The 25,652-nt window shown below is 45.9% G+C and overlaps 1 protein-coding gene across 1 annotated transcript in view; it reads right to left on the bottom strand.

The window, feature by feature from the left end:
* The window catches only part of PTBP3 (polypyrimidine tract binding protein 3), a 627,347-nt gene that overhangs the window by 38,435 nt on the left and 563,260 nt on the right, over window positions 1-25,652 (bottom strand). The window contains exon 12 of the mRNA XM_086962058.1: window positions 19,440-19,517. Within this exon, the coding sequence (XP_086818184.1) occupies window positions 19,440-19,517 (78 nt within the window). The remainder of the gene's footprint in view (window positions 1-19,439; window positions 19,518-25,652) is intronic.

The raw sequence follows: 25,652 nt of genomic DNA, 5'->3' as shown, positions 1-25,652 counted from the left end.
TCTGAGTCATCTAGCGCTGCCGCATATACCCGCAGCAGCTCCGGTATCAGTATATCTGAGTATGCTTTGTAAAATTCAGCCGGTAAGCCGTCTGGACCCGGAGACTTACCGTTCGAAAGGGAGAAATACTATCTCTCATTTCCTCCGGCAGTAGGGGAGCACCCAATTCTTCCTGTTGGTGTTCTGCCAGTCGCTGTAGTGTCAAGTTAGAAAGAAAGTCCTGTATTGCCGCATCTGTGGCTAATAGACAGGATCTGTACATTGTGGAATAATGTTCCACAAAAGCGTGGTGTACTTCACTCCGGGTGTGCATCGTGTCGCCTAGCGTGTCCTGTATGGATAACACAGGCGCGGAGACTATCTTGCCGTATCAGCCACGACAGCAACTTGACAGGTTTGTCTCCCATATGGTGGGTGTCTGCTGAGTGTGCCGCATAGTTCAAGTTACGAAGTCGTTCAAGCAACCTGGAGTATCTTTGTTTCGCTATAAGGACCTAGCATTTCCCTCTAGCGCCTCCTCCTCACCTCTGAGCAGTCCACTTTCAAGATGTGTAAGTTCACAGTCTAACTGCCTCCGCATACCCACCTGTGCAAAAAGGCAATCACCGCATCACTTTAAATGCGTCCCATTCCGTCTGCGGCGTCGCAGCCGTGCCAGTATTTTCTTTCAAGTATTGGGTGATATTAGTGGCCAGCAGACTACGAAAGGGTGCATCCAACAACATATTTGGTTGCAGCCGCCAGGTTGGGATTGGCGGGCGGGGATATTCCCATGATACCTCTAATACATGGGGGTTGTGGTCCGAATGTGTCCTGCCCAAGTAATATACTGCAGTTATGTGTGGGAGTAGCTCTTCTGAAAGCATGTAGCTGTATTACCACACATGAAGGCTGTGGGCGCCCGAGGAGTAGGAAGATACCCTGTCATGGGGGTGTTGATGTCTCCAGGCGTCCTTCAAGCACCATTGTGTCGCCCAGCCAATTAATGCCTTAATGGCATTATGCGTGCTCATACCAGGTAGGGGTGGAAAGGAGCGGTCCAGTGATAAGTCTAACACACTATTGTAGAGTCAGCGCAAGAACATGGGAATGTTGTGCCATGGCGCCAAGACGCGTGACATGTTAAGAAAGGCAGCCTGCTCTCTGTTATAGCGTATAGTGATGCAAGTACAACCTGCCGGCCATCTAGGGTACCCTTAATTACAACATATCTGCCCTCCGTGTCCACCAATGATTGCGTAATTTTAAGTGGGTCCCCTGGTCGTACCCAAATTAGTGTGCCTCGCGCAAAAGCCGAATACCCTGTGGTGTACAATTGGCCACGCCATCGGCGGTGCAAGCGTTGAGTTTCCATGGTGACCAGGTGAGTCTCTTGTAAAAGAGCTATTTGTATGTGGTGTTGCTTAAGATCTGAATATATCTGATACCTGTGTGATGGTGAATGCATGACCCCACATTCCATGTAGCAATTTTTTATTTTTTTTATTTTTGAAAACCTTTATTTGTGTAGATGGTTGCATACATATACGGGCCTACAACCCAGAGGCCGGCCACAGAACAAACTGGAAAGCACCAATATCAATAAAAAGTACGGAGTGGTTACGCAATACTACACAATGCTGCGAGTCCATAATGCTAACTGAGTGTAACCCCCCGGCACAGGATCACAGAAGGTTAATTTTATGTTAAAAGAATAAAGGATCGGTTGTATAATAAGCGTCCTGGTGCACATAGCGGGGAACAGAACCAACATCATTATAATAGGGAATCCATAGATCTGTCATCAGAATAGTCCAAAGCGTTCAAGCCATAGATGCCCTTGCAATTCTTCTTCAGTCAGTGTCCACCCGCAACCTCATGGGCTCAAAGACAAGCAGAACATCACTCTCATAATAGTCAAATTATCAGTGAGATGGATAAAGTTGCAATCATTATACAGCCCAACCCGGAGAGTAAAAGAAAACGAAAATACTAGAAAAAAGGAAAAGGGGACTCCACGTTACTGTACCCGCCCCACGGCGATAATGGCGATCAACAATCCAGACAGCAAACATTCTTAGGGGCGGGGCGGCTAAGTCAGGATAAGCAGAACCTGAAAGTACCATATTATATAGGAATACCCAATCCTCCCCCCCCCAGGCACTCACCCTGCGGGAATCACGCACAGTCATGGAGACCCAAGAAAAGGACACAAAAGAGCCATAGAAACAAGTAACTATCTAATAGACCCCAATCCACCCGCCCCACCCTGCACCCCTGCAGAAGGCTATGGCCTACCCCTCCCAGCAGCGTGCCTGTCGCCCTAAACATGAACCTGAAATATAGAATAAGATAATATAGGGAAAGGGAAAGAAAACAGATAAAAAGGGAAAAAGGAAAGCCAGGGGGGAGGATACCATGTAACAAGGCGCACAGCCCCCACCCCCCGCCCATTCAAAAAATAAGTGCAGCCCAAAACGAAACTAGCATGTTTTCAGGTAGCCATACATATTAAGGATTCGACAAATTATCTCAATTTGGGGCAGTCCATAACTCCATGCACCGAACAGCAGTCCTCCGGATTAAGAACCGGGCTCACCCCAGTCTTTTCTTAGCTATCGCCACGATGTATGTCGAAGTAGTAGGCATAAAACAAAGAGGAGAGAAAAGGCCGTAGAGCAGCCGCTGAACTGCCAATGGAAGCAACCCATGAGATCTCCTCCGCCGACGGTAATGCAAAAGCTGTTTACGGCAGTCATGTACATCAGTGTCAATGATCACCAGCAAATCTTCCCGCATGCGAACCAAGACATCGCTACCCCCACCAAAATGCGGGAAACAAACAGCAACCACCTCGGGCCTATCCGCATCTCTGCGGGACGGCCCGGGAGCAATGGCGGTCACCACAGTGTCTTGCACACAAGAATCCCGGGCCAAGGTCACTTGCCAAATCTTCAGCGCTCGTAGGACGTCGCCAATCGTGGGTTCACGCACCCCAGTGCAGGCCCGAGCACAGTACAGAGGTACAGCATCGACATCCCGGGGCGTTCCACAGCATACGGCATCAGCCGCCATTTTCCGATTACAGCGCCGTCTTTTCGGAACTAACTCCTGGGGTGGGCTCACAAGCAGGGCCCCCGCGGGATCCCCCTCAAGCATCCAAACAGCAACCTCGATGCAGAAATGAGGGCCACCAAAAGAGGGGGACCCGCCGGCGCCACCGCTCCGCTGGAGCCACTCTCCGCCACCGAGCGATGAAGTTCGGAATGGCCGGGCAAGGCAACAAGGGGGGGAGCCACCAACACGGCGTCCCCCACACACAACTTGCCGCACCTCACCTCTGGATCACCGGACGGTAGTCCCAGGCGTGTTCAGTTGCCTCCGGCTTTTTCGCACAACGGCCTCTTCCTGCCGGCCTCCATCCTCCACCCGAGACCGACACCGTCTCGCCGGCTACTCGCTGAAGGCAAGGCCCCGGTCTCCACCCCACGAAGGCCGCACTTCCTGGGAGGACGCCGCTGCGGACCAACTGAACGCCGGAGCCACCAGGACGGGTGGTAAGTATCAGCAGACCTTCATCTATAAAATGTTATCGCTTTTGGGCAGCATGGGCGGCAGGATAGATGAGTTTGGGCAGGGAGGCCGGCTCGGCCGGCCTCCCGTGCGGCCATCACAATGTCGAGCTTGGCTCCTCCCGCCATGTAGCAATTTTAAGTGGAAACATAGCTCCTATAGGGTGTGAAATGGTCATGTATCTGCAGCGACCCAGCGAACATGCATGATATACCTGCCTCGGCAACGCATAACTATCCTAGTATACTGACTCGTGGCATGTCATAGCGTATGAATCTGCTTACAACTGATGATGTCTCGCAACAAACCCAGAACAAAAAAATTGCGATAAACAATTCCAAAAGAGCAAAAATGCAACTAGCAATTCTCCAAACTCTCAATAGAGAACAGTCAAAATACGATCGTGGGGGGTGTGGTGTGCTGCGTGCTAAACTTATATAACTTACAATTTGTACATCTAGTGTCGTAGAGGCTCCCCATCCACAGGCAAGATACAGTATGTAAATAAGAAAGCGGCCTATGCACACCGGCTCAAAAACATTCAGTAGATAAGCAATAAGGGTCGATGTTCACTTGACTGTAACAGAGCATGTGTTCGAATCCCGCACTACCCTCCTACAACAGGGCATCTCCCCTTACCTCATGTGAACTGTTAGATTCTTAGAGGCATCTATCTCAAACGACTATGCTGACAGCAGCTGTATACCTCATTATACATATCACAATAACTCAAATAGTAGTTCAACCAGGGATAGGATCCCATAATGTTCACATTATTGTGTCAGCCGTCTGCGGGGTGACATCCAGCTGTTTGGTCGAGTCCTGTACGCCATATATCTGCTTGTCGTTGCTAGATAGGTCTCGCTGGCTAGAATTAGATACATCCTCAGTCACCAAGGAGCCGTTGATTTCCGCTATTGCTTGCAGGGCGTCTCGTTGTCCGCTAAAAATCAAATCGAGTGCGGTCCTACAGGTGGTGAAGGTGGTGTTCGAGCTCCCGTCGATCTCCTACATCTCCGGGGGCGGCAGAAGGAACCTCTTGGCTACGGAAGGGTTGCTGTTGCAGTCTTATTTCGAGGTCCTGCAGTAGTGAAGGTGTCCAGCCAGTCTTCTGCCTCCTCCGGTGTGACAAAGAAGTGAGTTTCATTGCATGCAACCACTTGTAGGCGTGTTGGGAAGAGTAGCGAATATTTCAGGTCATTTTGCCGAAGGCGTTTTTTCGACGCCATGAATGAGAGACTCTGTCTCTGCACCTGGATGGTATAGTCCGGAAAGAACATTTTGTGATTGTCTATATGGAGGTCTTGTACCTTCCTAGTTTCCTGTAGGATGGAGTTCCGGGACCGGAAATTGAGGAGTCGAAGGAGCAGGGGCCGCGGGTTCGAACCTGTGGGAGGGGGTTTCGCTGGGACTATGTGTGCGGGTCCTATGACAAAGTGTGAGGAGAGGGTCCCCTCGGGCAATAGATCTCGAAGCCAATTTTCTATATGCAAGGTAGGGTCCCTTCCTTCCAATCGTTCCGGTACGCCCACTATGCGTACATTATTGCACCATGTTCGCCCCTCAGCATCCAAGGCTCTATCCTCCAAGAACTCCACGAGGTTCAGTAAATCCTGAACATGTTTATCCATCTGGGTCACTTGTGGTTTGATGTCAGCAAGGGTGGTCTCCAAGACAGTGGTGCGATCCGTGAGCTTCCGATGATCTGCATGTAGGTGAGTGAGATAGATGGCCACTTTATCAATTTTGGATTCCAGGGCGGTACGGGTCTGATTAATGGTTTCTTCCAGCCACTCCATTGCAGCCAGCACTGAATCTAACTTAGTTGCAGTTTGGTCCGTGTGCCCCTGCTTCGCCATCTTGTCAGATTATGACTTGGACAGGGCGGTAGGGTCTGAGCTCTTCCCATGGCAGTCCGCGCCCGGGTGCCACCCGACATGAGTTGGAGTAGTCATACCCCAATGTTGGTCTACAAGTGGCAAGGCTTCAGCACAACGTCTTCAGGTCAAGGGCTTCACAGCGAAACGCGTGCCAACCTCCACGGGCCACAGATCTCGGCCATTCCACAGTCCATGAACTCGGCGGCTGGGCTTCCCGGCTGTGTACAGGAATCCCCTTCACAACACTGTCACCGTTCACACCGTTTAGCCACTCAAGGTGCGCAAGAAAGTGGTGCAAGTCTTCGCCCCAAGGAGAGGTTGCACAGGCTTGGCATCGATGGCGTAAATATCTGCGGGCGCCAGTAACTTTCACCTGCGATCACTACCTGGGTAGCTTGTATGGGGCACTCCAGATCAGCACACCTAAGCAGAGACGTGTTTATGTCAATGGTGCATCAACCATCAGAGTCCAAGAAATGTGTATCTCAGCGTTGCCAGTGGTTGTGGTAGGTCGTGCACCCAGTAGATCCCTGGGTATCCATATAATGGCAGCCTCGAAGGTCACTAGCCTTGTGGGTTCCGGGTAGCAGGCAGGGTAACCCCAAAGCTCTCTGACAGGCCGCCATGCATTACTCAAAGGGAGATCAGAAGCACAGCACCAAAACCGCCACTCAGCACGCCCCGCCTTACTTGGCAACATCGCAGGTAGCATCTGAGGGGAGCCTGCTGGGTCACAGAAGGCAGCTTTGCATTAGTGGCGCCCACGCTGGATCACTGCGTTCTTAAAGTGGTGGTGCAGGCGAGTCCAGCAGCAGCCGCACACACCGTCCTCCTCTCCACAGCAGCAGTCCGAAGGCAGTCTATAGGACCCCAGGTGGCGGCAACACGAGGGCAAGTCCAAGAGAGCCCCGGGGGCACCTCAACCTCAGCAGCAGGACAAGCAGCCACTGGAGTTACATGCAGGCGTGGGCTCATTTACCGCTTCCGCAGCACAGAGGCAGGAGCGGCTCAAGCGGTTGAGTCAGTGTTCATCCCCACGGACTCTCCCCGCCCGCCAGGATAATCAGCGTCCGGTCCCGGGGGTGCACTGCAAGTGGTTTAAAGGCGATCCCAGCCGCAGGCAATTGGAATGCAATAGCAGCTCTCCGGCGCAGGCGGGGACCCACTCACCTTAGACGCGCTGTGAAAGCAACAGCAGATCAGGCGGGTAGGGCAGCGCAGCGCCTTTCTCAACAATTCTCCATGTTACATCACGGCAGGCAGCAGCCCGCTCATGCGCCTTGCACAGCACTGCATGGCATGTGACCCAGCAGGGGTCCCAATCTCTCACGGCCACACAGTAAGTGATTTCCACCCAGGCGGCGGCAGGAGAAACAGCTGCGTCCTGTTTTCAGCTGTTCATTTACTCTGCACCATTACTTGCAGCCTCGGGGGCGGAGTTAAGCCCCCGGCTCAATTAGTTGGAGCGAGCCGCATATGGATCCCATGTTGGGCCGACCATCCAGGCGGGAACATACAAAGCGGGACTCGGGCAAGGCAAAACTCACAGCGGCATCCCGGATTATTGTCCCGGTGGGGCTGCACCTGACAAGAGCCCCGTGGGCGGCTGCATTCGGAGAGCAGGGCCGGTTTAGGGGAGCCTCCGACGGAGCTCTACCCAGACACGTCTGCCTCCATTGCAGTCATAGCCACGCCCCCAGTAGTGACAAGGTTAATGCCACTAAATGAAAAGAGAAGCTGGCAAAGTCTCTAATGAAAAACCTAAAATCGTTCAAATTGGTAGACCCATGCAAAAAAATAAGCAAAGAACAAAATACCCTGCAACAGCAATCACCTATTGGTAGTTTCAGCCCCCAAAAATGAAAAGCCATGAAGAGGATGCAGCACTTCTTTGGTGTGCATTGGAATGATACTGAGATCATGCAACATCCCCTAGCATCAACTCTTCGAAACAAATAAGATCCACACCAACTTCCTGCAGAAGTTAAATAATCCTGCTGTAACAGCAAGACTCATATGTTCAAAAACTAAACAAATATAATGGAGGCATTTGATAGTACACAGCAGGAAGCTTGCTGGTAATAAATGTAACTGTTTCATAAAGAGAGGTACTCACCAAGTCATTAGGGGTTTAGGCATTAAAGACCGCAGTGGATGGTCCTCTGCCCTTAGAATGTGTGCAAAAAGAGTAAGGATGCTGCAGTCAAGATAGGTTATGTGTGTATTTACGCCACGTAGAAGCCAAAAGATTATCACAATCATTGCTTTGAGTGGCTGCGTGCTAATGATCCACCAAGCCTTCAATGATAGCCTTATGCCATAGTCTGTCATCAGCTTATCTAATAAAGCATGGACGATTCTCATTGAAAATAAAGGAAAATGCTACTTACCAGTATGCATCTGTTCTTGGCATGTAGAGCTGCAGAATCCTACATTTAGCAATAGATCGCCACCTGGTGTTGGACTCGGATGATTGCAGGTTGTTGTTGTCTTCTTGGAAGAAGTCTTTTGTAGTCACGAGATAGGGGACAATACTGCGCATGGTCATCGACTCCATCCTCAGATTGTTTTTCAACATGATGGGAAATGATGGAGTTAGTAGAAGTAAAGATAAAAAGGATGTCCATGCGTGTGCATCTAAGTAAGATAAGTACTGGAACAGATACAAGTCCCGGGGAGGCGGGAGGGCATGTATGATTCTGCAGCTCTACATGCCAAGAACAGATGCATACTGGTAAGTAGCATTTTCCGTTCGAGGCATATGAGCTGCAGATCCTACATTTAGCAACGATTGTGCAGCAGTGTCTCCCCTAGAGGTGGTCGCTTGTATCCGATGCAGCATACTGAAAAAGTGTTTTAATGACAGCTTGGCCCACTGCAGCTTGCTGCTTGGCTTGCACCTTAACACAATAGTGTTTAGTGAAGGTGTGTATTGTGGACCATGTTGCTGCTTTGCATATATCCTCTAATGGTATGTTTCCTAAGAAAGCCATAGAGGCTCCTAGTTTGCGAGTGGAGTGTGCTCTAGGAGGAACTGTTAGTGTACGTTTAGCCTTGTGATAGCAGATTTGAATACACTTAACAATCCATCTAGCAATACCTCCTTTAGAGATAGGATTGCCTTTGTGTGGGGGAGAGAAGGATGCAAATATTGGTTTTGTTTTCCTGAATGATTTAGTTCTGTCTGTGTAATATAGTAGAGCTCTTCTAACATCTAGGGTGTGCAAAGCTCTTTCTGCAACAGAGTCCGGTTTTTGAAAAAACACTGGTAACTCTACTGATTGATTTAGGTGAAAAGGAGTAATCACTTATAGTAGGAATTTTGGATTGGGTACAAGAACCACTTTGCTAGGATGTATTTGAAAAATGGTTCTTCTGTTGTGAATGCTTGGATTTCACTAACTCTTCTGAGAGAGGTAATGGCAACAAGGAAAGCAGTTTTCCAGGTTAGAAATTGTAGTTCACATTTATGCAACGGTTCAAAGGGGGGTCCCATGAGTCTTGTAAGGACTACATTTAGGTTCCATACTGGAGCAGGTGGTAACCTGGGTGGGATTATCCTTTTTAATCCTTCCATAAATGCTTTTATTGCAAGTACTCTAAATAGAGATAGATGTTGTCTATTTTGTAAATATGCTGCAATAGCTGCTAGATGCAGGCGTAGGAAGAGTAAGCCAAATTGGACCTTTGTAAATGTAGAAGGGAGCAAATTATATTTTGGATGGAAACGTCCAAAGGATCAATGTGATTGTTGTTACAGTATATTGCAAATCGTTTCCACTTAGCAGCATAGCATGCTCTGGTAGTGGGTCTTCTAGCTTCTTTAATTATATCCATACAGTCTGGTGGTAGGTTTAAGTAACCAAACTCTAGGACTTCAGGAGCCAGATTGCCAAATTCAGTTGGCTCGGTTCTGGGTGGCTTATTTCTCCATGGTTCTGTTTTAACAGGGATGGCGTGAGCTGTAATTTCTGATGTGGAACCATTGAGAGATCTAGTAGCATGGTGAACCACGGTTGACGTGCCCATGTAGGGACCACTAGTATCAGATTGAGGGACTGTTGTCTTAGCTTGCGTACTACTAATGGAATGAGTGGGAGAGGCGGAAAAGCGCATGCAAATCTGCCTGACCAATTCATCCATATTGCATTCCCCTTTGACCGTGGGTGTGGAAACCAGGCGGCGAAGGTTGGGCATTTTGAGTTCTCGTGGGTGGCAAACAGGTCTATTTGTGGATGCACCCACATTTGAAAGAATGGTTGAAGGACTTGTGGGTGCAACTCCCATTCGTGAATCTGTTGAGATTGACGACTTAACAGATCTGCTATCTGGTTGTGAATCCCTGGAAGGTGTTCTACTGTCAGATGTATGTTTTGAGGATTGGCCCATCTCCAAATTTTCTGTGCAAGTTGGGACAGTTGCAGAGAGTGTGCCCCCCCCCTGTTTTTGTATGTAGTACATAGCTGTGATATAGTCCATTCGGACTAAGACAGCTTTGTTCTAGATTTGTACTTGAAAAGTTTTGAGTGCTAGGAAAATTGCTAGCAGCTCTAGGTGGTTGATGTGGAACTGTTTCTGTTGATAATTCCACTGACCTTGTGTGGTGTACTGCAGTAGATGGGCTCCCCATCCTGTGAGGGATGCGTCTGTCGTGAGCACTACTTGTGGAACAGGTTCTAGGAACGGCTGTCCCTTTGTCAAATTTTTGGTGTTCCACCATTGTAGAGAGCAATATGTACAGCTGTCCACCAACACCAGGTCTGTAAGCTGACCTTGAGCCTGATTCCACTGTTGTGCTAGACATTCCTGTAGTGGACGCATTTGCAGTCTTGCGTGGGGAACTATGAAGATGCAAGACACCATCATCCCTATTAATTTCATGAACACTCTGGCTTGTAGAGAGTGCTGGCATTGAAAAAGGGAGACTAAGTTCTGAATACTTTGAATCCTGGCTTGACTGGGATAGGCTTGAACTACTGATGTGTTTATAGTAGCTCCTAGATATTGATGAACGTGCGAAGGCTCTAGGTGCTACTTTGTGTAGTTTATCGTAAACTACAAGTTGTGCAGTGTTTGAATTGTTTGCTTTATGTGTTGTGCACATTGGTTGTACGATCTTGCCTTTATGAGCCAGTCGTCTAGGTAGAGGAAGACATGTATTTGTTGTCTTCTGAGATGTGCTGCCACTACTACTAAGCACTTTTTAAACACTTGTGGTGCTGTTGTAACCCCGAATGGAAGGACTTTGAACTGATAGTGTTGTCCTTGTAGGACAAACCTTAAATACTTCCTGTGCGCAAGATGTATTGGAATGTGAAAATAGGCGTCCTTTAGGTCTAGTGTGGACAGAAAATCTCCCTGTTGTAGTAATGGGAGTACCTATTGTAAAGAGATCATGTGAAAATGATCTGATTGAATGTAGTGATTGAGTGGCCTGAGGTCGAGAATTGGTCTTAGAGTCCCGTCTTTCTTTGGAATTAGGAAGTACAGGGAGTAGACTCCTGTTCCTTGTTCTTCTAATGGAACTACCTGAATAGCATATTTTTGTAGGAGTGCTAGAACTTCCTGTTGAAGCAGAGTTATGTGTTCTGCAGACATTGGATGCTGCCTGGGTGGTATGTTTGGGGGGGGTTGCTGTGAGTTCTAGGCAGTAGCCATGTTGGATAATTTGTCTTAACCACCTGTCTGTTGTGATGGAGTTCCAGGCAGGTAGGAACTGTGAGAGTCTGCCCCCCACAGGAGTGGAGTGCTGTAGGGGAGGCAGAGGGAAGTCAATGTTTAGGAGCGGAAGAGGAGCGGTTGGTGTTACTACCTCTACCTCTTCCTTTGTTGTTATTGCCTCTGTATCCTCTTCCAAAAAATCCTCTATTAGAGGAGGTCTTCGTGTGTGTTTTAAAAGATGACTTTGTGTCTGCGCCGGTCTGCTTGGAGCCTCCTCTATAAGAGGAGCGGCGAAAGGAACCTCTAGCTTGGGTGTATTGTAACGCCCCCACAGACTTGGCGATATCTGTGTCCTTCTTCATCTTTTATAATGTGTTATCTACCTCCGGCCCGAACAATTGGTTCTGATTAAAGGGCTGGTTTAGAATGGTAGTTTGTACCTCTGGTTTAAAACCGGAGATGCGTAACCACGCGTGACGCCCGAGAATAACACTCGTGTTTACTGCTCTGGATGCTGTGTCAGCTACATCTAGTGCACATTTAATTGAGGCATTTGAAATTAATTTGCATTCTTGTAAAAGCTCCGCTGCTAGATCCTTGTGTTGATCTGGTAGGTGTTTCATTAACTTTTCTAGTTGATCGTAATGGGCCCTGTTGTAGCTTGAGAGTAAAGCCTGTGTGTTTGCTATGCGCCATGTTTGTTGCTTGTGCAGAAATTAGTTTCCCTGATGCATAAATGATCTTGGACTCTTTGTCAGGTGGGGGTGTGTCCCCAGAAGTTTGAGAATTGGCCCTTTTGCGCGCATTAGACACCACCAAGGAGACTAGTGGCAGATGACCCTTAATGTATACTGGATCAGCTGGTGCTGGCCTATACTTCTTCTCGATTCTAGGATTTAAGACCCTACACCTTACTGGATCTTTAAAAATCTCTGGAGCATGTTTTATGACTCCCTTAATCATTGGAAATATTTGAGTAGACCTTTGTGACTGTTCGAAAGTGTCTAACAAGAAGTCCTCCTCAATGTCATCAGAGTGCATGGGAACCCCATGGTAAAGTGCAGCTCTGTTTAACAAATGATTAAAACCAACACTGTCCTCTGTAGGGGAAGGTTTTGTTGGGTAGCACTGACGATCAGGGATGTCTGGTGCATTATTTGGTGAAAAATTATATGCATCCTCATCATCCTTATGTTAGCCTCCTCATCTAAAGGGTATGTATGTGTTTCTGGAACATCATCCCACCACCCAGATCATACTCCTCATCAGTGTGGTGTGATGATGGAGGAGAGTGAATAGGAGAAGTTATAGGTTGATATGGAGTAACAGGAGAGGAAGAAGGTGAAGGTGTAGTGTAGTTCCTATTTTCCCTATAGGCCCTGCGCATTAGAATAACAAACAGCAGTGTAGACATAGGAGTGCGGTCTCCTCGGTCTCTACTGACTATGTTAAACTTAAATGGGTTTGTACCAACTAGCTCAGAGGTCACTGGAAACTTTCTTGACTGAATAGGAAGTGATCAGCTTCCCTGGCTCAGACAAGAAGGGATTCAATTTTCCAACAACCGCATAAACATGACAACTTTGCTCCTTAGGATAAGAGTCAATCTCTAGAGTTGTGTGAAACAATAGACAGCTATTTCACTCAGTCAGTTGTGCAAAATTACTTTCACCTGGATGCAGAGAATAGAGAGACTGGCGTTTTCAATAAAAAGGTATTATTTATTGAACAGTCTTTCTTCTCATGCAAGAGAAATGAATTGCCACAATTGCAAGACTTATTATAAAAAGTGCGTACAGTAAAAGGAGTATTGCGAAATAATACTGTAAAAGCATTTATATGGTTTCTTAGCCATATCATAGTTAAACCGAGTAAAATATATACATATTTATATAAAGATTTGGCTAACGTCCTCAACTGGTGCTTCTAACTATGCCTACCCCAGTGTACCTGACATAAGCCTAATACTTGGGAGGGAGTAAGTAAGTAAGCAGTTTAAGTTAAGTTGGTTTTGCCAAGGGTTTGCTTCAAGAATTCTCTCTAAGGGTCTAGTCAGCACCGTACCTCTGAAATAAAATGTTGGAGGTCTGGTATCTCCTCTCAGGACTCTATATTCCAGTTATCCGCAAGGGTAGGCTGAAAACGCCGGAGCTGGATTTTCTCGGCAGGAGAAAAGACAGCGTCTTTCTCAGCGCATCAAGGAGGAGGAAGGGCAGCGTCCGTGGGCTTCTCGCATCTGCTGGGCTCTGCAAGGGACAGCTGTTCTGCTCCTGTATTCACCACCACCATTGCGTTTGCTTAAGGCAACATTGGTAATATTTATACCTGAAAGGTGCCTTGTTTGACGTAAGTTTTTGGACATAAGACGTCAATAAAGATGTCACTAAGAACTGGTCGTTCTTACAGTGCTCGTTAGAGTTCTATTACTAATCAAAACAAAGCAAGCTGGGATTTCCCAGGTTGATGGGGGTTTTATCTGTTGAAAGAACTCTGTGTGTTATCTAGGAATCTAAGGAAGTGGCTTCTGCTGTGTCATGTACTGTAATGAGCTGCAGAGACGAGTTACTGAAATATGGCTCTGATCGTTTATGCCATTATAGGGATATCCATTGATTATAGCCGTATAGGGGCATAAGGTCAAAATATTGATCGGGGTCCTAGATAGAACACAACAAAGGAGAGGAAGGGTGCATTGGAGAGGTTGCACAGTCCTTTTTGGCAGGGACCACAGGTGTAAGTGGTGTCTCTGCTGGTCTCTTATGAGGAATTGCTTCCACATGTCCAGTTTTTGGATTAATATGGACTTTTTTCTGTTTAGGATCTGGTTTAAACAGTTCTTCCTCTTGTATAGCCTTCTTCGGCGTCGATCTTTTCGGAGCCGATAGAGGTTGTTTAGTACTTTTTGCCTTGTGAGGAGTACTTGAGTCTTTTGGCAATGTTTTTGGTGCCGAATGTTGTTTAACTTTATCTGGGGTCTTTGGTACCGGTGTTAGAATTTTTGGCGTGGAGACAGGTTTTGCTGGGCCTGTGGCGCCGGAAATTGGCTTCACTTTCCTTTTTTTAACCGGAAGGTTTCAGGGTCGAAGCTTTCGGGTTTGGACAAGTTTTTTTCTTTGGCGCCGATGGTACGGGTGCCGAAGTGTCTTTGTCTTTGGGCGCCGAAGTGTTTTTATGTTCGGTGCCGACGAATCCTTCGGTGCCGAAGGATGTTTTGGTGCCAATGGAGGAGGTGCAACTGGCACATGGTGTTTCTTCGGTGCCAAGGCACCGGAAGGCGTACTGTCTTTCCTCGGAGCCGGGCCCGAAGGCGGGGCGTTAGAGGGTAAATGTCTGTCTCGACTGGGCCCCATGGGCGGAGTGCTGACCGTTTCCTTCTGTTTGGGTAAAGTCTGTTGTGCAGGGGCAGATGTACTCACGGGTTGTCGAGACGGGATCGAAATGTCCGAATCCTCTGCCCCCGATATTATCTGGAGATCAGGCGACTCTGCCTCTGCGCCGAGTTGAGCCTCGTCTTCGGAGATATCTTCCATTGGATATTCGTCCTCTGAGACGTCTTCTTCGACGATCTCCTCTTCAAAGATGGCCTCCGGTGCTGATCTCCTCATTTCGTGTCGACGGGCCCTCCGATCTCGAATTATTTTCTTCGATCGGAAGGAGGCACAGGCTGTGCAGGTCGACTCGTCGTGTTCTGGCGAGAGACAGAGGATGCAAACCTCGTGATGGTCGCTATGAGGGAATTTTGCTCGACATACCGGGCATCTCTTGAATGGAGTTCTTTCCATGAGGCGTAGGCCGCATGGCGCCGATAGGCCCAACGGCCCGCGCCGACACACCGGAATGTAGCTGGGGATGTCAAAAGTGTGTTCGATGTCGAAAGAAGTTTGTTTGAAGTTTCTCGCTTCGAAAGAGCAGAAAAAGCCTTTTTCTAGCCGGAGCGGAAAACTTTCATCCGAACCCAGTGGCGGAAAAAAACTGAGGATGGAGTCGATGACCATGCGCAGTATTGTCCAAGGGAGGAGTCACCTATCTCGTGACTACAAAAGACTTCTTCCAAGAAGACAACAACAACCTGCAATCATCCGAGCCCAACACCAGGTGGCGATCTATTGCAAAATGTAGATCTGCAGCTCATATGCCTCGAACATAATATGATTCTGCCAATCGAATTCCTGTTTGAGTCCTAACAGAATAGAAACGGCTAATTGCAATTAAATACATCTTTGACTAAGCTGAGCAAGTTTTCTGTTCAGTGAGGAAACAGCTCCCTTTAGCAGCCTTTCTCTTTAACAGATGAATAGTACACTTGCATTGTGATACAAATCCCAAGTCCAGTGAGGACAAACTCATGATTTAAACTACTTAAACTACTGCTGGTCACCAGAACTATCTCCTAAGTGTTATAGGTACATGGTGTCTACTTGGAACAGTGAAGCACTTCTCATTCTATTATAGTACGATCTATGTGCTAGGTGTTTGTGATACTCTAACATTTATAGTATGCCTTGCCTTTTTCTAGCAAGTTCCCTTGAGAAGGATCAGTGCCTCTACATCACAAGCACAGCCTGTAATACTAGCATGCAGAATAATCTTATAAATAGTTCATACACATCAGCCTGTGGGCAAGACAGATTTTGAGGTCTGTTATTTACTTTACAGTCATGCCAACTCCACAAGGATCTGCATGTGGCGACTAAGCCATCCTGACTTGACCAATATTTACATTCAGAGCTAGGCAAATGAAGACATATTGCCAGTGCCGGAATACTGCTATGGCCCTGCCAGGAAGCAAGGAGCAGGGGTACAAATGGTAACCTGGTTACAGGCATGGACAAAATGGGCACACAGTGTAAAGACCAAGTTATGGAGCAAGTGAATAATATGCTGGCTTCAAAATTGGCACAGCTGGAAGTCCATGCAATCATCTTGCAAATCAACTGTGCAGGCCTAGGATTTCTAACAAAGTTGTGCACTCTGTTGAGGAATAGGCGGATTGGTAGAAGGTCACTCTTTCTAAAGATGTTAATAAAGTGAGATGGTGCATTTTATTTCAGAACACCTGGTGCTATGTGGTCTAACAATGCCATGGATAAATATGTGCTGCACACAACTGGTGTTAGTGGTCTATTATCATGGTTAGCATCATTGTGAACTCACTGTGTCTGAGATTTCTTTAACATACAAAGAGAACAGCAAGGTGAGAGAAGCTAAGCTGTTCATGCCAAGGGAATATTTTACTGTAGGCACAGCGTTTCAATGTGAATGGCTGCCCTGTGTACACTGACCAGATGCGTTCATATCCTTTTTTCAGATGGTTGTTAGCTCTGCAAAAATATTTTTGTGCAATGCATTAACACAGATGAATGTGGACAGCACAAGCATAAATGTGTCACCTACGTCGTTAAATGGTTTGATAGTGTAATATAATAATCTGTGCATGTTCTTTGTTGTACAGAGTTTTATATAGCGGTACCTTGACCCGAATCGGGTATCAGAGCGCTTTACATAGTACCAGTTGCGTTACATGAGAACACATTCATTTTTGTTAGGCACGGGTTACTGCTTCTTTAACATGCTGCGGGAAGATCTCGGAGGTGACTGATGCCGGGCTGCAAGCAGCTTTAGGGTCTGCTCCCTCAAAGTTTTTAGAGCCATGGCCCAGCAGTCGGAGCACCACTTCGGGTCGTGGTTGTGCTCCAGGTACCAAAGACATATCAGATGGCGTTCCGTAACAGACATAGCGCGGACACCGGTCCTGCACATTTTGAACCCAGAGGTCTTCTTACTTGCATGTCCTACACACCAAGACACGTTGACAAAAAGTTTTAAAAAACTCTAAAAAAAAAAGTGACAGGTGGTAGCTCTCTTAAACGGATCTGCGCAGGCTGGCGTAGAAAGAAAAGAACACCGGGGTGTCACCTATATAGACAACGCAGATGTCATTATGACAAACCAGACGCCTACGACGTCATGCAGAGTCAACAAACGCCACTTATTGGCACGCAGGGGTACTGCTATCAAAAATCTTCTGGATCCAGTCTGACACCTGGAAGTTCCAATGTAAGGAATCAGCAGCTAGATGTCTATCAGAATTACGGGTATTTAAGGCCAAATTAAGAGTGACTTAATATTTAAAAGGAGGGTTTAGGCCTATCAAAAGGTGTTATTTTTGGCTGACCTAACGTTTTTGGCCAAATTACTCAGTTCTTTTTGTTCTTCACTATGTGCGCATTCCTCCTTCTCCAATGCAGTTACCCCCAGTTTTTTATGAATAAAACAATCTTGGAATCCAATTTTTGTTTGATGAAGTTGCTTCAGTTCTAAAAATAACCCCTCCAACTCCACCCTGACAAGCAAGTTGGAGGAGAGTACTACCTCCTTCAATACTTGGATGGAAAAAGCACTAGATGCCTCCATCCTGATTAAGTAATTTTTAGGACGCCCTTCAAATCAAACTTTTGTAAAAACACATATTTTGTCACCAGGGCACACTTAAACTCAATTGTTTAACTTACATGTGATACTTCTTGTATTATCATTAGGTCTTTCAGTTTCACTTTTTTTCCCTATAATGACACCCAATTCACCCTAAAAGTAGATAGTGATGTATCCGGTTACGGTCTTCAATCCAACTTTAAACATTGCATGACATCTGCTTGTCGCTGGATGAACTCCATCTCGCTTAGAGAAAACGGTCCTGAAAATGAAATTTTAATTGGTGATTCAGCTATCTGGAGCCGGGTGTGTGTTTGCCTCCCCACCTCCTCTTGTCTCATAAGCTAGGAAGTTGGGAGTCATGATCAACATTAATCTATTCTTTTGGGAATATATATCAAAACTGTGTTGACCAGTTTATTTCTATTATAAACCTTGCAGCAAATACTTCCATACACCCTTAAAACAGAGGAAAACAGGCATACAAGCTATCATGATCTAAAGATTAGACTATTGTACTGCAGTCTTTCTGAGACTCCCAAAAAACACAAATGGCTAAGGGTGCAGCCCGATTACTTTGGAGGCAAATAAAATTTGACGCTTGTCCTAACATTTGAAAAATCTGCACTCGCTCAACATTGAGAAAATATGTATGTTAAAAACAGAATAGCTCTAAACATAATGTACCTGCATCATGTCTTCGATCGGATTCGGCTAAGTTAGACTTTGTTTCCAGGCCTCACTGACAAAGTATTAATTGTCATTCTTACAGATAACTCATTGCCAATGCTTGGAGCCTACTTCCTCTCCAACTCAGAGCAACTACTTCCCACTTGGACTTTAGGAAACAACTACAAAGTTACTTATCTACACCATTTACCTTTCCTCTCTGCATTGCAATCTTAGCGCCAGGACACCTTCCTGAGGGCAACCACTGTGAATTAAATATGTCCCATTCATTCATTCATTACCTACAATTAATGCACTGTAAAAGCATTTTTGAAAGTGGCCATATAGTACATGTGCCTTGCATTATAAGGTGGGGACTTGCAAGACAAATGACTTGGATAGAGTTGTTCCTTCTTTATAATAAAAAGGAGATTCCTTGCCTCCTGAAATCTCAGGTTGGGTGGTGTAGGAAGACCATGTCAGCCAGGTAGGCATGGGAGAGGTTATTAGCGCATCTGAACATAAGGCAAAACTGTTTGAAAAGGGTTCATATCCCAGAAGGAATCATTTCCTTGACTAACAGCCAATCAATGATATGGTTTACGTTGGAGATCTTGTCTCTGGCCAAATACGTGTAACACATGCAAAGCCGTTTGTCACCCATTTGAGATGGCAAATCAGAAAACGTTGGGAGCCCATCATATAAGACGTTACAGTAGTCAATTCGAGAGTGCACAGCTGCTTCCAACACAAAGACTTAATGAGATGAAGAGTAGAACATGCCTCAGTTTGTTAAGCTGAGGGAAGCAACTTACAACGGAGCATGTTAATTTGAGCAATGAGTTGCATGGCTGAGTCAAAGTTGTAACTTTTACATAGGTAGGGCAATGCAGATTGAAGACATTAGGGATAAAGATGCCGGATTTGTCCTGTCTTTGGTACCAATTAAGTTAAGTGCTGTCTTGGCCCGACCAATTTGCAAATAGTTGCTGTGCATCCAATCCTCCATATACTCCAAACTATCTACATGCCGGACTGGAGTGTATTTACTACCCACAATTTAAAATAAGCTCTGGTTCAGAGGCTTATGCATGTACTCGCTTTGCAGAAAGTCTACTTCCGTTTTACTGTACAGTAAACATTAACCAGACAAACATAGGCCAACAAATAGAGGCAGCATGTAACAAGGACACAAATAATATTTCTACAGCAGACTTGTGAACGTCAAGAACTTTAGTAACTTACTGGAAGAATTTAAAAGCTTTCACTGTGCATCCATTACTTGAAAAGAGAATCTTTAAGTCGTCATCAGTAACTGAAGGTCTGTTGGAAAAATAAATGTTTAAATATTGAGATTGTAATCACATAGCAAAGTGAAAATATCCGACATAAAAAAAATAAAAAAGGCATGCAGTCAGATCAAACTCTTAATGGTAATTCAAATAAGACTATGGAATATGCATTTAATCTACATTCAGAATTAAGAGATTTTTCAATATAAGAAATATTAATCTGAAGATGTATAGTACCGACCTTCATGAGTACTACACCGTACAAGACTTGGAAGACTGTTTAGATCCAGTTATCTTGTGATGGTGGTGTTCATATAAGTAGTACACAAAGCAGTGGACTTTAGAGCCAACATTGTTCACGCTTTTTAAAAGCAAAGTAGTAGTAAAAGCGTCTGGCATTATACAAAGCTCTACACTACCTACATTGGTTGTCCTCCTTTTTTTAAAGGACACCTCCTTCCAAAATGAAAATCCAAATAGTAGCCGCGTTCACTCCATCTTAAGTGCATGCTCGGATGTCACACTCACCTGCAATGGCACAAAAAGCCCTACCTGCTACCAAAGTCATTCAGATGGTGCCCAATATAGGAGATTCCACATTCCCCCAGTGAAAGGTACTGATTATATCTTCCTTACCGTAACAAGCATAGCTCTAGCAGTGGGGGTCTACTCTTCCCCCCTAGTCCTTGCTACACGCACTCTGTAATAAAAAAGCACCTAACTGTACAAGCTCTATATGAGACTTTTTTTTAAATGCAGTAGAATTCACTTATAACATTAAGTGCTTCAAAATGCTCGGGCTATGAGGTTTGCTTCCTAAAATCTCATATTTAATAATCATGTTTGATTTTTAGGCCTCTTGCTACTTGACATTAACTTTATGCAGGCACATTCTTTGGCTGGGTTAACCACGGGTTGGAGAGAAAGAAAAATGACCTAACTCGTCAGGCAAAAAAAGCAAAAGAACAGAAAAAAGATAAAATAAATTAATCTAATACAAAGGGGTTTCAGATGAACTTTGTGTTGCCACCATGGAACAGATTTAAGAAGCGACTGACAGGAAGTGGTGGTTGTCAGTAATGTCGGAGACGTGAAGCAAACATCAAGTGATTAAGCTATGCTTGCAGTCAGGTAAGAGTCAAATCTCAGGAAGGACATATGGATTGTAGTTTCAATATCACAGAAGCAACTGAATGAAACCCTCACTTGAAAACAAAGATTTGTAGAGAGAAAGCTGGAAGGGGCCTGAAAAATTAATTCTGTGTCAGGACTGGAGGCTCAGATTATGCTATATCTTTCTTCGCTTTATTACATAACAAGTTTCATAGCAGCCCGAAAGACAAAACTTTAAATAAAAAACATCCACCCCCATGAACCAAAGGGAGATTCACCACATCATAGTCCTTCCATAGTGTCCATAAAAACCCATAAAGTCTCTTCAAACTGTTAGTGCCTCCTCTTTCTTCGCTGCTTCGGAGCCAGTTAAGGGTGTTGTTTCTTGTCTCATGGTTGTTAAAAGAATTATGATGGTAAGGCCTTTTCCCCGCTGAGGCACGTGTTCCACGACGCCCCCGGGTAAGGTTCACTGAGTGTTGCTCAATTTTATTGTAGTGAACGGTGCTCCCGCTTTGCTTTTCAGATTCCCCCGGCCGCGGGAATGCTTTTGTGATCCTTACGCGGCCGGCGCCATTATTGTTACGGTGCTCTGGAGGCCCGCTAGGTGGACTGATATCTTGCTGCTCCTGATGCGCAACTCTCTTCAAATCGGAGTCCTAGCTGCAGGAGACATGCTGACTAAGCCTTGTCCCCCGCTGTCTTATAAATGCCCAGGCTGACCGGGTCTGTATCCCTACATTTTCTTCTTCTATTTGAACGCTCTGGGGGGGGATCTGTATTGCGGGTGAGCCCATTGTGACGCCTGAAGGCGTAATATTGCACAAGTGTTGTTTCAGAGGTTTCAACATCATTGAGGCGAACGTTAGACAGCTGAGCCCTGTCAGGGTTTCCGGAGGGCTGTTTTTCAGTGCATTAGGGTTTGTGCAAGCCCCATTGTAGACCTCTGGTCTGCGCCTTTCACTGTCTGGGTTCCCCAGCTTTCATATATATTAAGCGTACTTGCGCTACCACAAGTCCTTCTACGAGGGAGTTATTGATCTGGCCTTCTGCAAAAAAATGGAGGTGCAGGATTGCACTTATGAGGAGGAGGTGTCCCAAGCATACCTGCAGTGGGACAATGAATTTTACGAATCTGTTGACTTCTCCATCTATAGAATGGTTCATGAGGTGGTTGGCCTTATGGAACAACACCTGTCTGACAGGATAGTCAAGGAGTGCGCAAAATTGGCACAGGCACCCCTGCCTCCTGGACAAATTTGCATGCTTTTCCTGGGGCGGTGGGTGAGATTTTAAAGTGGTGGGGCACAAAGTGATTTGCATACAGCACCGTAGCGAGCGAGCTTGAACCCCAAAAGGGTTTAAAAAATTTTTTAAAAAAGAAATATCGCGCATTTTCAAGCAAATTTGAGAAAGCAGGAAGGTTAATAAAGCAATTGTGAAAGTGCAGTTATTACATTAATAGATGGCATAACATAGGTAGCTGCTTATTCAGTATAACCACAGAGCTTCATACATTCTGTCCTATTACGCTGCTGAATTCAGACTATAAGACTTTCATGAAAATCTCAGTTCTAAGAGTAGAAGAAGTTGCATAGCAGTTGGGAAACAGCCTTAGTACACCTGCCTCAGTCATGTTATCACGTTCAACCCATCTATTGTTCAGCCAGTCACAAGCGCCCTGAAGCTACTGATCACCTGCATGTGGCGTGGTACAAACTGCTGATAGCAGTGAAGGGTGGAGATCGGCAGGCACTCCTTCACAATTTGATTCTAGAAGAAACGGAAATGTATCTATCCCGTAAATAAATGTTTGTCCGCTTCAGTTGCCAATTATTTTATGAGATGAACCCTCTAGGGACACATCTGTGCTCCTTTACAGATAATGAGGCGGAACTGACAGTACCTCTTTCCATGTCCTCTTACTTCAGACAGAATAACATAAGGCAGTGAGGTGTGTTCTCCTTATGGACTGAACACATTAGATCTGATGATAATGGGCAGCCTGAATGGAATAATCTGACATCTTTAAAATAAGCCATAACTTACTAATTGCACTGTTGTCTCACTTCTAGGGTGTGAGTAGCAACTTACCAGCCAAAACACTACTCTGACCCATCCAAAACCAAGAACATAGTTATTAAAGATCTTGTATGGGAGAAACAAGTGTCCACCTGGATACACAAAAATATCTGTTGACATTGACTTGTTGAGAACCTGGGGAATGGCAGAGGTGCACAGACAGAATCAACATCAGCTGCCTGCAGGCACTCCAATGCATGCTGTGACCCTGGGGGATGTGTCAGATTAAGTGGAATTGAACAGCACAGGTGCAGTTTAAATCGGGCATTCATACCCACATAGCATCATAGGTGAACTACAACAGCAAAATGAACATGTTTCAGCAATAAAGAAATGGCACCAACAATGAGCTCCCCACTAAACGTATACATTTCCACTTGCTTAACACTCCTTCAAAAAGAGAATTATGAACATTAGTCAGAAGTTGGGACCGACCGAGAAAGTAAAAGTTAAAAACCACACTTGATAAAGGATATTACAAAACAATTTGAAAATCTCGGACAAATACAGCTGTAAAACACACTAACTACAGGTGGCTTTTTCAATGCACAGTTCAGGGGCACGTCATAGAGTTGATCACATCTGCAGGGAAGTCTGGATGGAGAGTGAAGGTGCACACCTCATCCACCCCAATTCTATACCTAGAACCCCTTTAACAAGAATTGTAGGGAGAAATGGAAAGGCAATACAGAAATCCGCAGCCGAATTAAAAACATATAGCCTCTTACTTCAATTAAAAATGGCTGCAGCTTTAGAAAGTGAAAAAGATACATGTCAGAATCCACTGAACATCCACTGACTCGCAATCTTGGCGCTCTTAGTTCTTTTCCCTGAAACTGCTGTCTCTTCAAGTGTTGGCAAAGCCTGCTCAGCACACCACACTTTGCACACCATGTCCATACAAGTCACACCCTTCATATTCACTCTATGCCCTCCGCATGTGCTCTCCATACTGAACACCTGCTTTCTGCCGTCCAAATCAATTAGGTTTCTTAAAATAGAAGGCACTCCAAGATAACGCTGTGCACGCCTAAACACCCGCGTGGCAATCTAGAAATGCATTTGTAATATTTTAACACGTCACGTTCCCAATTCAAGTTGGTTGTCTGCACATTTAAGGAAGCTATTTAAAAAACCCTTGGCAATGTCAATGGTTTTTCACGTGAGAGAGCCATTAGCTTTGCCAATTCATCTTTCAAACATTTAATTCAATTCCGTCAGCGGAAAAGCACATTTTTAGCAATAGTCATAGGAGCTTCAATAAAAATTCATCTTTTTTGTAATAGTTTATTTATTCATTTTGTTTGCAAAGAGTGGCATCGTTTTTTGCCCGATCGTACTTCTCACCTTGGGAAGAGAAGCTTAATAGTAAATGCATAGCCTCAATTAAGCGAGACATATTTAACACCGATTATACGCTTTGCATGTGACTTATTATAGCTCACTCACTTTTGCTAGCAATGTGTGTTTAATCTCTACGCACAAACGGCAGGATGTCATTTGAGTAATATTAATAAGTCAAATACTGGCATGCAAATATTCGCAGGTGGGGACTAATCCCAGAAACGGAAACCAAAATTCACAAAATAAACTGCTGCGATGCAAAAACTAACTCGGAGGCTTGCATTTTTCTATCAGAATTACCAAAGCAGGGGGTTTGGTTCTAGAGACAGTCGACAGACCCCTAACCTCTGAAGAACTTGAAATAAGTCCAAGAAAAAATTGGCAAAGCTACACCTCGAAGGGCTTCAAACTAGGCGCTCTGGTGAAGTCAGGCAGCTCTGCTACCACTGCCAGGATGCTGAAAACAACATTATACAACAGTCTATGCTCCAAAGTGAGCACCAACTCACTCACGGGTACAGCATAAAGGGGGCTTAGAAACAACAGTCCTGCAGCGGCATGGCACACACAACTCCAGCGCAGGCATTAGCATGACACTCTTTCCCACAGTGACCCGGAAGAATGAGATGGGACAAAAACACTAATTCATGAGACACTCTGCGTAACACAGGTATGGCTAGGCTACTACCACTGATATAGTGCAAAAAGTTTATGCTGCCGCCTCACGCGAACCCGTAGCAAAAGCCGGATGAGGAGGACAGCCCTCAAGTACTAGGTCGAGAAAGTTGGATAGAATCAAAGGAAAACTTCTTGGAACAATTCAGGGGCAATGTAGGGGGATCGTGCCCGCAATGCTGCCACCGTTCAGAAACCATTGGGCGGAAATGCTACGCAGCGGCAGTAGCAAATGTTACCTCAGGGTTACTTCCACAGCACGCAAATAACACGTTTAATATTTTAAAGCACATCCTGTCTTCAGCCCTAACTCCACCCAGGCTTTGTAGCCTGTGCACTGTAGCCTGTGCACTGCAGCACTGGAGACGGAGTTTTTGCACATGACGTCACCGGCGTCACAATATACCCTAGTCAACTAAGACAGCACGCACGCACCTCAATACTGTTCTGTCTGTGACATGACTGACTGTTGTGGTGTGTACCGGACGTCTGCTGGCTGGACTGGCTGCTGCTGCACATGGTGATGACGACACTACGAAGAGAAAGACAGTTAGAATGAATGTCACGGCGCGCACGTCCCAAATGGCTAATCACTGCATGGCTTCATGCTGAAGTCACACAGTGATTGGCCATGATAGCAGGGCTGAGCAGTGTGCCCCCACGCACCCAATGATGGATTTTGCGTGGTGGATGAGCCAATCCTGGCGCTGCATGCAGCGGCAGGATTGGCTAGGGGGATACAAAGGGTACTCGCCCTGGCGCCTTGTAAACCCCGGGGCCCGGCTGAAAGCAGCACCCCCAGCCCCTTCGGACCCTCTCTCAAAGGACTCGGTTTGTTGCGCATGCTCGGGCAATAGCCCATAAATCCTCATGCGCACTACTGCTGCTGGCCTGCTGCAGACTGTCACTCAAGCTGCAGCAGGCCAGCAGCCCCGTCCCCACCCCCTGCGCA

This window comes from Lissotriton vulgaris, chromosome 3_1 (genome assembly GCF_964263255.1).
Source record: "Lissotriton vulgaris chromosome 3_1, aLisVul1.2, whole genome shotgun sequence".
Taxonomy (NCBI): Eukaryota; Metazoa; Chordata; class Amphibia; order Caudata; family Salamandridae; genus Lissotriton; species Lissotriton vulgaris.
Note: the sequence above shows the minus strand (reverse complement) of the source record. Positions and strands in the feature narration are given on the sequence as shown.